Source organism: Anomaloglossus baeobatrachus, chromosome 1, assembly GCF_048569485.1.
Source record: "Anomaloglossus baeobatrachus isolate aAnoBae1 chromosome 1, aAnoBae1.hap1, whole genome shotgun sequence".
In the NCBI taxonomy this organism is placed as follows: domain Eukaryota; kingdom Metazoa; phylum Chordata; class Amphibia; order Anura; family Aromobatidae; genus Anomaloglossus; species Anomaloglossus baeobatrachus.
In genome coordinates, this window is record NC_134353.1 from 148,051,356 (window position 1) to 148,063,759 (window position 12,404).

The 12,404-nt window shown below is 42.3% G+C and overlaps 1 protein-coding gene across 9 annotated transcripts in view; it reads left to right on the plus strand.

Annotated features, from left to right (window-relative positions):
• The window catches only part of FAT1 (FAT atypical cadherin 1), a 323,107-nt gene that overhangs the window by 196,444 nt on the left and 114,259 nt on the right, over positions 1-12,404 (plus strand). For all 9 annotated transcript variants that reach the window (XR_012753986.1, XM_075347113.1, XM_075347116.1 and 6 more), the window contains exons 5-6: positions 1,557-1,886; positions 4,901-5,111. Coding sequence is in view for 8 of the 9 variants with exons in the window: in XM_075347113.1 (XP_075203228.1) it covers positions 1,557-1,886; positions 4,901-5,111 (541 nt within the window). In the remaining variant the exon portion in view is untranslated. The remainder of the gene's footprint in view (positions 1-1,556; positions 1,887-4,900; positions 5,112-12,404) is intronic.

Genomic DNA, 12,404 nt, shown 5'->3' on the forward strand with positions numbered 1-12,404 from the left:
TTGTGAACATGGCCTTAGAGGGTCTCTTTAGCATACACAGGGTTTTTCTAAAAAGTGTGAAGGCAGAACAATAGCACAAAGGATTACCCAAAATGTCAAGATTGGATATAAAGGATATGGTTATTTTAAGACATTTGTGAATGCTAACTTTACTTAAAATGAATGGCTTGGTTGTCTTCAGAGACATTGTGGTTAACCATTGAGTGAAGTAATGTGGCATCAAAAGGAGGTAAACACCACCATGTTTACCTAGCATCACTGGCACTTTGTTCTTGTCTTTTATGGTATTAAAAGGAATTTTTCAGCAGGTTTTTGCTATGTAATCTGAGAGCAGCATGAGGTAGGGACAGACACACTGATACAGAAATGTGTCACTTAGTTTACAGGGTACAGCAGTTCTGACTGTCAGTTTTCTGTGGCTGTGACGAGCGGTGAAACCCTGCCCACAGCCCAGTCACTTACGGTCACTGGGGCCGCCTCGGTGATGTTGAGTCAACTAGACATTGATGTGAAATCACTGTATCCTAGAGGTCACAGAGCCCGGGGGGGGGGGGGGGCTTGTGATGGGGATGAGCGGACCGCAATAGCACCGCTCAGAGGCACAATTGACTAAACAAGGTATTTGAAAAAAGCCTTCTTTATGAGGTTTACATTGATGTGTATCCACAATACTGAGTGCTGAACCACCCCTTTAAGATGTATTTTATTGGAAGTGATATCAACTTATATGAAATTATGGTGTAAAAAATCTTGTTTTTTCATACCCAAGAATGCAGAATGTGTAGTGGGTGCTGATTTGGATGTGGGCATTTTTAGTATGTCTATCACATCATAGTCTGAGAATGCAGATAGAATTAGCTTAGCAAGTAGAAAAGGAATTATTGACCCATTACGGATTATGATGCCTTATTAGCCCCACATTTTTAGCATAACCACGCCGTGCTTCAGAATTTTCTGTAAAGAGCCGGTTGAGCGGGCATTTTATTTCAATTTAGGAACTTGAATAATGAAATAATGATCCTCATGTCCACATAGGGTTCTTCATCTGTTCTCCGCTTTACGCCTGTTTGTCACAATATCCGGTACATATTGATGAGAAGATGTAACCAAATGACAAGGGATTGGCAGGACTTAAGTAACTAATGACAAAACACGAGAGGCAGCGTATGGCTGTGCTTGCTATTTCTACAAACAGAAGTTGACGAGCCCAAGCCTCTCATGACAAGTATCAGCATTCTGTTTGCTGGCTGTGACAAATGTTCTCAGATTAAGCCTTTTTGAACAACCAATCACTTAAATCTCTTTACAGATTTGTTTGCTTTTCTGGAACTGATTAAATGTTTAGCTGCATACAAGAATAATAAATTCTGTTCTTCCCTAAAGGAACATTTCAAGCTGTGCTTGTACTTCCAAGCTATGCATTAATTTAGCCAGACTTTAAAATGAACATCGCCTCCAAAAAAGCATTTTCAGAAGCTTTTAAGTATAGTGTTCATCGTACTTCAGGCTTGTACCTCCTGGTGTCACACAGTAATATTTTGTTCTCGTCTGAATAGGTCACGATCACAGACAATGGATATCCTCCCAGGTCCACAGTTTGTCGCGTCATAGTCAAGGTTCTGGACGAGAATGACAATAAACCCTCTTTTCTTCAAAAATTTTACAAGATCCAGCTTCCTGAGAAAGAAAGGATTGAGCGGGAAAAGATCACCAAGAGGGATCCCATCTATAGAGTAATTGCTGTAGACAAGGATGATGGCCCAAATGCAGAGATTTCCTACAGCATTGAGGATGGAGATGAACATGGGAAATTTTTCATTGAACCAAAAACTGGGGTTGTCTCATCTAAAAAATATTCCGGAGCAGGAGAGTATGATATTCTTACGGTAAGTTGAATCCCATCTTTTAAATTTATAATTGTTTTCAGATATTAGAACTTGGGCTTAAAGGGGTATTCCCTTCTCCAAGATCCTATCCCAAGATGTAGTAGGTTTAATAATAATAATAATAATAATAATAATTAATAATAATATCGCAAAAATCTTCATTTAGAAATGTACTATAGTTCTCCTGATTTAGCTATGTTTCTTCCCTCATGTTCAGGGCATCGCAGGACCTTAGGTGTCCATGTTTATGACCACTAGCAACTAACCAACTGTGACAATATGCGTGGTTATAACAATGGATACCGAAGGTCCTGCAATGCCCTGAATATGAGGTAAGTGACGTGAATCAGAAGAACTATAAAACATCTCTAATTGGAGGTATTTGCTAATATTATTACTATTACACCTACTACATATTGGGATAGGATCTTGGAGATTCGTGCACTTTTAAGGAGGTACTCCAGTCACCAGTATTTTCCTATATAACCTAAAGCCAGTGCTATATAGGCGTTATGAGGCTGATTCTATACTTACCTTTAGTTGTCAGCTAGGGTGTATAGGTTTTGAAACACAAGCAAGTAAAATTTGTAAAATGAGCAGCTTTTTGATTGGCAGCAGCTGCCGATCAGCTGATAGCTGGGGCGGGTGTTGATAGTAATTCCCGCCCCCAGCCTGTCCATCCTCCCTATTATTTGTGCTATTTCTACTATAGAATTGTTTTAGTAATGGAGTACAAGGACCTGTGCTGATGTCATACCCATGTGACCAAAAGGGGCAGGGCCTCAGTCAACATAAAAATAATGTCGCTTCCTGGTATCAGCTGTTGGTTGAGTCCCCTTCCCTTCTGGTCACATGGGTATGACATCAGCACAGGTCAGTTAGTAAAACAATTCTATAATAGGACTACAGGCAGGGGGGTGAGAATCACTATCAACACCCACCCCAGCTATTAGCTGGTCTGCAGCTGCTCTCATTCAACAAGCTGCTCATTTTAAAAACTTTACTTGCTTGTGTTCCAAAACCTATACATCCGAGCTGACAACTAATGGTATGTATAGAATCAGCCTGATAGTGCCAGTATAGCACTGGCTTTAGGTTATATCGGAAAATCCTGGTGATTGGTGCGCTTTAAATATTAACCAAATAAAAATATAAATATATACTTTTATAGGGGTGTTTGAAAAATGAATCTAAAATCACAACTCCGGAACTCCATATTTCTGCACAATCAAAAATTCCTACAAATCTTGGATGTAGTCCGCGTCAAATGCACATAAAAAAAATTGGAAACTGCATACAAATTGCAATAAATAGACCAGATTGCATTTGCATATTTTGGTGTGGACATCTGCGGAAAACATGCCGAAGAAATGCAATGTTGAACACTGGCCTAATATTTTTTTCTACTTTAAGAGTTGACACCCAGATATTGGTTAATCATTTATTAATTTAAATTTACAATTTTATTTAAAAAGAAAACTGGTTTTGTTTCTTTTTATGCAGTTTCCCATTTTTCAATGTGTGGGGATTATATACAACATTTTTTTTTTATATATATTTTTTGATCCAGAAACGTTCCGATTCCGGAGTCGTGATTTTGCATTCACTTTTCAGATTTCCCCCATATATGTCTGTGGGGGAAAAAATGCAATAAAGAAACACACAGCATCTTTAAACACACAGTTAAAGGGATAGGCGGGCTTTGCACGTTGTGACATCGGTAACAATGTGTTACCGATGCTGCAGCAATAGTCCCGCCCCCGTCGCACGTGCGATATCTAGTGAAAGCTGCCGTAGCGATTATTATCGCTACGGCAGCTTCACACGCACATACCTGCCGTGCGACGTCCCTCTGGCCGGCGACCCGCCTCCTTCCTTAGGGGGGCGGGTCGTGCGACGTCACACGGCAGGCGGCCAATTGAAGCGGAGGGGCGGAGATGAGCAGGATGTAAACATGCTGCCCACCTCCGTCCTTCTCATTGCAGCCGGCGGCAGGTAAGGTGATGTTCCTCGCTCCTGCGGCTTCACACACAGCGATGTGTGCTGCCGCTGGAGCGAGGAACAACATCGTACCAGTCGCACCATCGGCATTATGGAAATGTCGGAGGCTGCAGCGATGATACGATAACGACGCTTTTGCGCTCGTTCATCGTATTAAAAAGGTTTTACACGTTGCGATATCGACTGCGACGCCGGATGTGCGTCACTTTCGATTTGACCCCATTGACATCGCACGTGCAATGTCGCAACATGCAAAGCCGCCCATATTCCCATCTCCAAGATCCTATTCCAATATGTAGTAGGCGTAATAATAATAATAGAAGTGTAGTATAGTTTTCTTGATTATAGCCATGTCTCTTGCCTCATGTGCTGGGCATTGCAGGTTAGGTATCCCATGGTTACAAGCACAGCAAAAAACTCACTCTGAGTGAACGTTACCATGGATACCTAAGCTGCAATGGCCTGCCCATGAGGTAAAAGATATAGGAAATAATAACTATACTATATTTCTTATTGGTATTGGAGAGGTATAAGATCTTGGAGATGGGAAAAACCCTTTTATTGATAAAAACAGTACATTTTCTTCATAAAAAATGAAAAAAAAAAAAAGGCAGGTATTTTTTTTTTTCTCAAGGTCAGTTGTTTGGAGAAAGGGTTTTAGCCCCTGCAATTGCCATATGGCGGTAGGGTGGAGTCACAATGAGGTCTGTTGTGGCACAGCTCCTTAATGATCTGTTAGGGTTTTGGTCCCTCTATACACTTGGTTCTTTGTGACCAATTGCTTTCAGATGCAGCTTCATTATGGATAACACTAGTCTATGAATTAAGGTTTATTATCCACATGTGTCTATAGTACGGTGTAATGTTAGGGAGCGATCACCGAGCAGAAGACGGAGCAGCGTCGGCAGGACACCGGGCCTTCTGAGCAGTATAAATAATAATTACAGTTGTTTTATTGCGGCTGCTATTGATTTCTGCTCCTTTGATTTATGTGCCTTATGTTTCACTTATAGATTAAAGCTGTTGATAATGGGAGACCTCAGAAGTCATCTACTACTCGACTGCATGTAGAATGGATTTCAAAACCAGCACCATTAATGGAACCAATTTCTTTTGACGAAGAGGTTCACACCTTCACCGTGATGGAAAGTGATCCTGTTGCTCATATGATTGGCGTGATAACTGCACAACCTGGGGGTTCCCCATTGTGGTTTGACATTACCGGTAAGTACGTACAATTATTTCAGTCATGTGCAAGTAATACTCAATCTGGAAACCTGTCTGAATAGTACAATAGGACAATATGCTCATAGAGTTCACTGAACAATTTTCATCAGAAGGGCTTCTAACGAAAAGATTCCCTTTTATAAGATTGCTACAAGGATGGCAAGTTTAGTTAGGTAGTGAATTAAAGACAATTAAAATATATGTAATACTGCTAGTATATGTTCGTTATTTAAAAGGAACCTGCCACCAGATTTGTCCCCTATAAACTGGGGCCACCACCAGTATGCCCTTATATAATCCAGAATACTGTATATAAGGCCCGAAGCCGATCTGTATAGCATAAAAAACAGCTTTTATTATACTCAGCTGCACGTCGGTCCAGTCCAATGGGCGTTGCTGGTCTTGCGCCTCCTAACTTCTTACGATTGCTGTCCTCCTTCTTACTTCATGTGAATGACACGTCCTACATCATCCACACAGTGTCCGCCATCGCGCTCCTGCGCACTCACACTTCTCTCTGCCTTGCTGAGGGCAGAGCAATGTACTGTAATGCGCAAGAGCTGGGAAAGGTCAAAGACCGCCCGCGTATGTGAAGGAGGACACTGGATGACGTAGGATGCATCATCTACATGAAGCAGGGAAAGAGAACGGCAATCGCTAAAACGGAAGAGGCATCGGACCGGACTGTCACACAAAAGTGTAATAAAAGGTCTTTTTGTATTCTACAGATCAGCTTGGAGAATTCTAGAATGCTGTATATGAGGGCATACCAGTATTACCTGCAGTTTTTATGGGAAAAAACCTGGTGATCGGTTACCTTTTAAGAAATGTGTGTTTTTAGTTTTGTTTTTTAAAGGGCATTTACCTTCAAATATTCCTAAATTCCCGCTCTGATCCAACCACAGACTTGTGTTCAACATTATGGCTACCAACTACAGAGAGCTGTAGGATAAGCAACAGATGTAGCAATGGTTATTATGACTCGCAACATTAAATCTTGATAATGGCACCAAGAACAGTTTAACGGTGGTGGTGCTTAGTGTCAAACCCACACCAATCTGTTATAGATGACCTATCCCGAAGGGAAGTCATCAGTATAAAGTAGCCGACAACCCTTTTAGCATTGCTCCAGCCATTGACATTCTCATTATTCTGGCATTTGGCAAATATAAATAATTTCTTTCCTAATTGACCTAAAATGGGAAAGGTTTATTCTGATTTCAGGTCAGATAGTGAGAAAAACATGCAGATGTGTCTTTATAGAGAGTGGATGTAAACTTCTGGTTTCAACTGTACATTTGGGTGTCTTGGAATGGGTGGCAGCAATCCCATGCTTTGCTGGTTTTCATTCTCTTATATCCTTCTAACAATTTTTTTTTAAACAATACTACTAGTCATCGTGTTACTGACATTATTTTTGCGTTGTTATTATTGTGTTGTATTACAATGAAACCCCTTATATTGAACTAGACACGCGAGCGAGGTGATAAAAGCCTTGTAAAATCTAATATCTGACCTACTTATATCTCTGAATGATTGAAAGAGATTTACAGGACTAGAAAAACTTGTCTGCACTGAATAACAGCAAGTAACAGACTAAAAATATACCTGTGTGAATGAGCCTTTATCAAAAGCTAGAGCCAATGGGAAAAGCAAGATTGTACACGGCTCCTTGTATACTGTACTTAGGGCATAAGTCTGAGTCACTGAAATAATGAGTTGTCCAAAAATACAAACAATGACACCCGATATAATAAGATATAGATAACAGAAGATAATGAGGTCTAATGATCACAGAAAAGGATATGGAAAGTTTTTGATATTATTTGTACACTATCCTCACATGACTGTGGCCAAGCATATGGATGTCCTACAGGGACAGGGCACCTCTCAGGACACCACTCTAAAAAGCTGCACTGTCCCACTTGTAGACTTGGGTCTCCCAAATCCAGTATTTCATGGGCAACCATTCTTCTGAATGGCTGCTATAGAATACAATATTCTTCCTCTAATGGTCACTGCAGGGAGAATGGTCAAGTGACCACAACCTCAGCTTTTTGTAGAGGGCTTCAGACAACTTTATAGTGGTTGTCCACTACTTTTACACTAATGGCCTTTCCTTAAGGCCCTGTCACACACAGAGATAAATCTGCGGCAAATCTGTGGTTGCAGTGAAATTGTGGACAATCAGTGCCAGGTTTGTGGCTGTGTACAAATGGAACAATATGTCCATGATTTCACTGCAACCACAGATCTGCCAAAGATTTCTCTGTGTGTGACGGGGCCTTTAGGATAGGTTGTCAGTGTCTAATTGGCCAGGGTCCAACACTCCGCACCCCGACGATCAGCTGTTCCCGGCGGCGGCAGCAGGCAGCCAGAAATGCTTAGTTAGCGGCTGGGTACTGCACGCCTCCAATTGATTTGAATGGGAGGTAGAGTTGCAGTACCCGACTGCTATCAGAAGATGGGGCAGCTCCAGAACTGAGCATTTCTGGCTGCCTGCTGCCGGGAACAGTTGATCGGCTATGGGGCTGTATGTCGGACCCCAGCCGATCAGACACTGATGACGTATTCTAAGAAGAGGCCATCAGTGTAAAAGTAGTGGACAACCCCTTTAAATAGGAGTTGTCACGTTTACGTTTATTTGTTTTTGTTTTCAATTGTAATTACTGCTGTTATTTTTTTCTTTTGTACCTGTCTCTCTCCATTTCTATGATATGGCCCCCTCTTCCATTTTACACCCTCTGTGTAAATCTAGTCTTGTTATCCAAGGGTCCACAAGAAGATGCTCAAAGAAGAGTTGAGAACAACGTCCACTTGGTAACAAACTAGATTTACATTCAAGGGAGGAGCGGATCAGAAGGGTTAAAAAAAACACATCAACTTCAGATTCAGAAGAACAGCAGGCAGACCAGACTACATACACAGGTCCGCTTTTATGGGGTTTGTCAAGTTTTTAATATTGAAGAGCTATTCTTGGGAAGTACAGTCTACCCCGAGCTAATGTGAACAGAGCCCTAGCAGACGTGACAGCCAGAAGTTGTTTTGCTCTATTGCATTTCTCGCTGTGGGTTGGAGCTGAATATATTTTCAGAGAGTGATCATCTAAAAGCACAAGCCGAGGTGTATCATTGACATGGTAATGCTGCTGAAGGCAGTGCTGTAAGTGAATAAAAGCCGAGCCCGAGGGTGAATGTGCCGCAGAATAATGCACGCTCAAGGTTACCAACTTTCTCCTTTTATTACTGCTATGAAACAAATTTCCCTGCAAATTTACCAGCAAGGAATTGGGATCTGCAGATTTGGAATCTTTTTCTAGTTCCATGTTGATCCCATTCATAAGTCACCTAATAAAAAACTGAGACGCTCGGATATTCTTTATATAGTAATTCCCTAAGCATCCTGAAAAGTATAATGGAGAAGGACGAACTTATAAGATGAAGTCGGTAATGTCATTTTATATATTGAATTTTCTAAAGCGCAGAGGTGGCTCTATGAAATTACATGGGAATTGCATTTTTTTTTTTTAATCCCTCTCAAGATTTGTGTCACTGATTAGCGCTGACAACGTGAAGCGGGCGACCAGGTGACTGCTGCTAATCGCTTCTATCATTAACTGCCACCCCTCTTTTTGGCCTTAACTCTCGAAGGAATAGGTTTGTGTGGGACTTATGGGTATTTAATAGACCTCAGTAAGGAAATCAGATGGAAAATATCTGTTCTTTAGCTTTTCTATATAAATGGATATTGCAGTGGCCGAGATTGTACGTTCTCTGCGGAGATTTACTTTGCGATTTAATTCCAGGGAAGGGCAGATATGTCACCACTACTTTAATGACATGAGGGATATGAGCCCCATCGTTGTTCCCTATTTACTATAAGGATGGATGGGAATTGCTGGTTTATACTGACTGTTTAGTTCTATATCTTGTGATGGGTGTACTCACTTAGCTTGGCCTCTTAGAGGTAGCACACAGGAACACTTTCATTTAAAAGTCCAGTCGGTATATTTTACATCACATAAATCGCACTCCTGAAACATACCATCCGTATTCCTTTTCTTCACAACACATAATACATTTTTTCAGTCTGTTTTCACTGGCGGTACACCTGCACAGGTTCGGATACAACTTTTCTTTAGTCGTATCCCAGTGGCGGTATCTCATGAATGACTGACTAATAAACCTCTGGATGTGTAGGAGGCTCCATTGTCAGTAGTTTGACCATACCTAGAGCCTCTACTTTGTAGACATCATGGGTAAAAATTGATTTCAGAAGTATGGCCACCGGGGCTTTTTTTTAGACTTGTACTTTCTGTAGTTTCAGGAAAGGTTTACAACTAGGCTCCATTTTCTGATGATCATGCCCCTTTAAATCAGATCTGTCACCAGATTTCATAATTCAGTGCAGACAACAGCTTACATTATCAAATAGATCTTATAGACCCAATGTCATAATGGCTGTTTTATCCTGATATTAAAGTCAGAATTGTATCTCCAGTTACAGAGTCAGCGTTCGAGCCTGGTGTATTTAGTCTCTGCCCTTCCTGCCCGAAACTAAGTTTTTAACTTCTAGATTATTATTTTTTTTACTATTATTTTTTTTTTTTTTGTTTATTTAGTGAATGATTGTACCGTGTTTTTCCAAAAATAAGACCTCCCCCAAAAATAAGCCCTAGCAGGGATTTTCAGCATTTTCGGAGAAAGGCTTAAATATAAGCCCTCCCCCGAAAATAAGCCCTAGTCCCGGATCAATAATGAAGTGTCCGTGCAGCTAAAAAAGATACAGATACTGCAGGACACTTCATTATACACAGCGGCACCCGGCAATTACACTCACCCGACACTGAGCGGCAGGTCCTGCAGTGATCACACACCTGTACACATCAGCTCACACACACACACACACACACACACACACACACACACACACACACACACACACACACCAGATCTCACACACACACCAGATCTCACACACAAGCATCGGATCGCACACACAGTCAGATCGCACACATAATCAGATCGCACACACAAACATCGGCTCACACGCAAACAACAAATCACACACAAACATCGGATCGCACACACATCGGATCGCATACACACTCACCTCATCCAGTGACACCGATCTCTTCTCGCTGGGAGAATCCTGAGAGGCAGTGCAGCGCGACGAACAGGACCTGCGGCCGGACACGTGACTTGCTTCATTCTCTGCTGCCATAAGTGCTGAATGGGATGTGATGTGTGTGTGTGTGTGTGTCTGCAATCGGCTGTGTGTGTGTGTGTGTGTGTGTCTGCGATCGGCTGTGTTTTTCTGCGATCGGCTGTGTGTGTCTGCGTTCGGCTGTGTGTATCTATGATCGGCTGTGTGTATCTATGATCGGCTGTGTGTATCTGTGATCGGCTGTGTGTATCTGTGATCGGCTGTGTGTATCTGTGATCGGCTGTGTGTATCTGTGATCGGCTGTGTGTATCTGTGATCGGCTGTGTGTATCTGTGATCGGCTGTGTGTATCTGTGATCGGCTGTGTGTATCTGTGATCGGCTGTGTGTATCTGTGATTGGTGGGTGTATCTGTGATCGGCTGTGTGTATCTGTGATCGGCTGTGTGTGCCTGCGATCTGCTGTGTGTGATCTGTGTATATCTGTGATCTGCTGTGTGTCTGTGTGTGATCTGCTGTGTGTGTCTGGGATCTGCTGTGTGTGTCAGCTAGCAGCAGGGTAGGATGGCGTGCATCACCGACCGGAGATCACAGGAGGACCTGGGAACCACGCAAACGTCCTAGTCTGGTGAGTATGAGTCTCCTGGGAAGTGGGGGGGGGGGTCTGCTTTTTTGGGGGGTAAACTTACCCCCAACCATGTTTCTCCAAGAATAAGACCTCCTCCAAAAATAAGCCCTAGCGCTTTTTGGGGGGGCAAAAAAAATATAAGACAGTGTCTTATTTTTGGAAAAACACGGTAGTATAAGGATGATGATGATGATGATGATGATGATGATGATGATGATGATGATGATGATGATGATGATGATGATGATGATGATGATGATGATGATGATGATGATGATGATGATGATGATGATGATGATGATGATGATGATGATGATGATGATGATGATGATGATGATGATGATGATGATGATAATACACCTATTTAATAGGGGTTCCTTGAAAACAAATAGGAAATGAAAGAATAACTATAATAAGAAACTTCCAATTCACACACACATGATATAAAGAAGGGAGTAACTGGGTGCAAAGGTTACATTACCTTGGCCGTGACTGTTCAGTTGTAGAGAAATCCAAAGGAAGAGAATAGATTAAGTTAGTGCTATTAGTGGTGTCTTCCCCTTTAACAAGTTTTCTGTTTGCTTGTGGTTTTTCTATGGTTTAGTAGGTTTAATTGTTAGAGGTATCTCAACTTTGTCTTGGGCCTTTTTCACTATCCTCCCTTCTGACCGGCCAGGTCTTACTTTCAGCATGCAGGAACACTCGCACTTGCTTCTCCACTTGTCATGACTGGCAAGCCACCACTGATCCAGCTTGTGTGTATGTTATAGTTTCTGGCTCCCTAAGGCTACTTTCACACATCCGGCTTGAGCCCTGCGGCACCGCATCCTTTGCATAAGTTTTTCCCATGCGGCCCGCCCGGTTTTTGCCGCTTGCGGCATGCTACTGAGCATGCGCAGTGGCAAAAACCGCATGCGGCGGCCGGATGCGGTATTTGCCGCATCGCGCCGCATCCGGCCGCCATAGGCATGCATTGAGAGATGCGCCGCATCGGCCGAATGCGGCGCGATGAGGTTTTTTTGCCGCACGAAAAAACGTGCCAGGCAACGTTCCATCCGGCCGCCGCATCGGCTAAATCTGCCGCATGCGGCAAAAAACGGATGGAACGCAAGGCCATGCGGCACTAATTAAAGTCTATGCAGGAAAATCGCAACTGGCAGCAAAAAAACCCGGTTGCGATTTTCCTGCAAAGTGCCGGATTGTGCCGCAGAAGAAAAACCGGAGGTGTGAAAGTACCCTAAGAGAAATGCTCAACAACAAAGAGTCTCTGCACACTTTGGGCTCATGACCAATTCTTTCAAAGTGTGCTAACACCACACCTTATGTATTAAGTTTCTAGAATGCAATACATGGTGCCTTTATATGTGGCATCCCAGAACAACAACATACAGTGTCCCTTCTACCTAGAGAAGTCACCCAGCAATCTGTAGTATCTTAGAATTGTTTTTGATTCTCTTGATACCATGAGACTTACTAACCAGGAAGACCACAATTAAGGG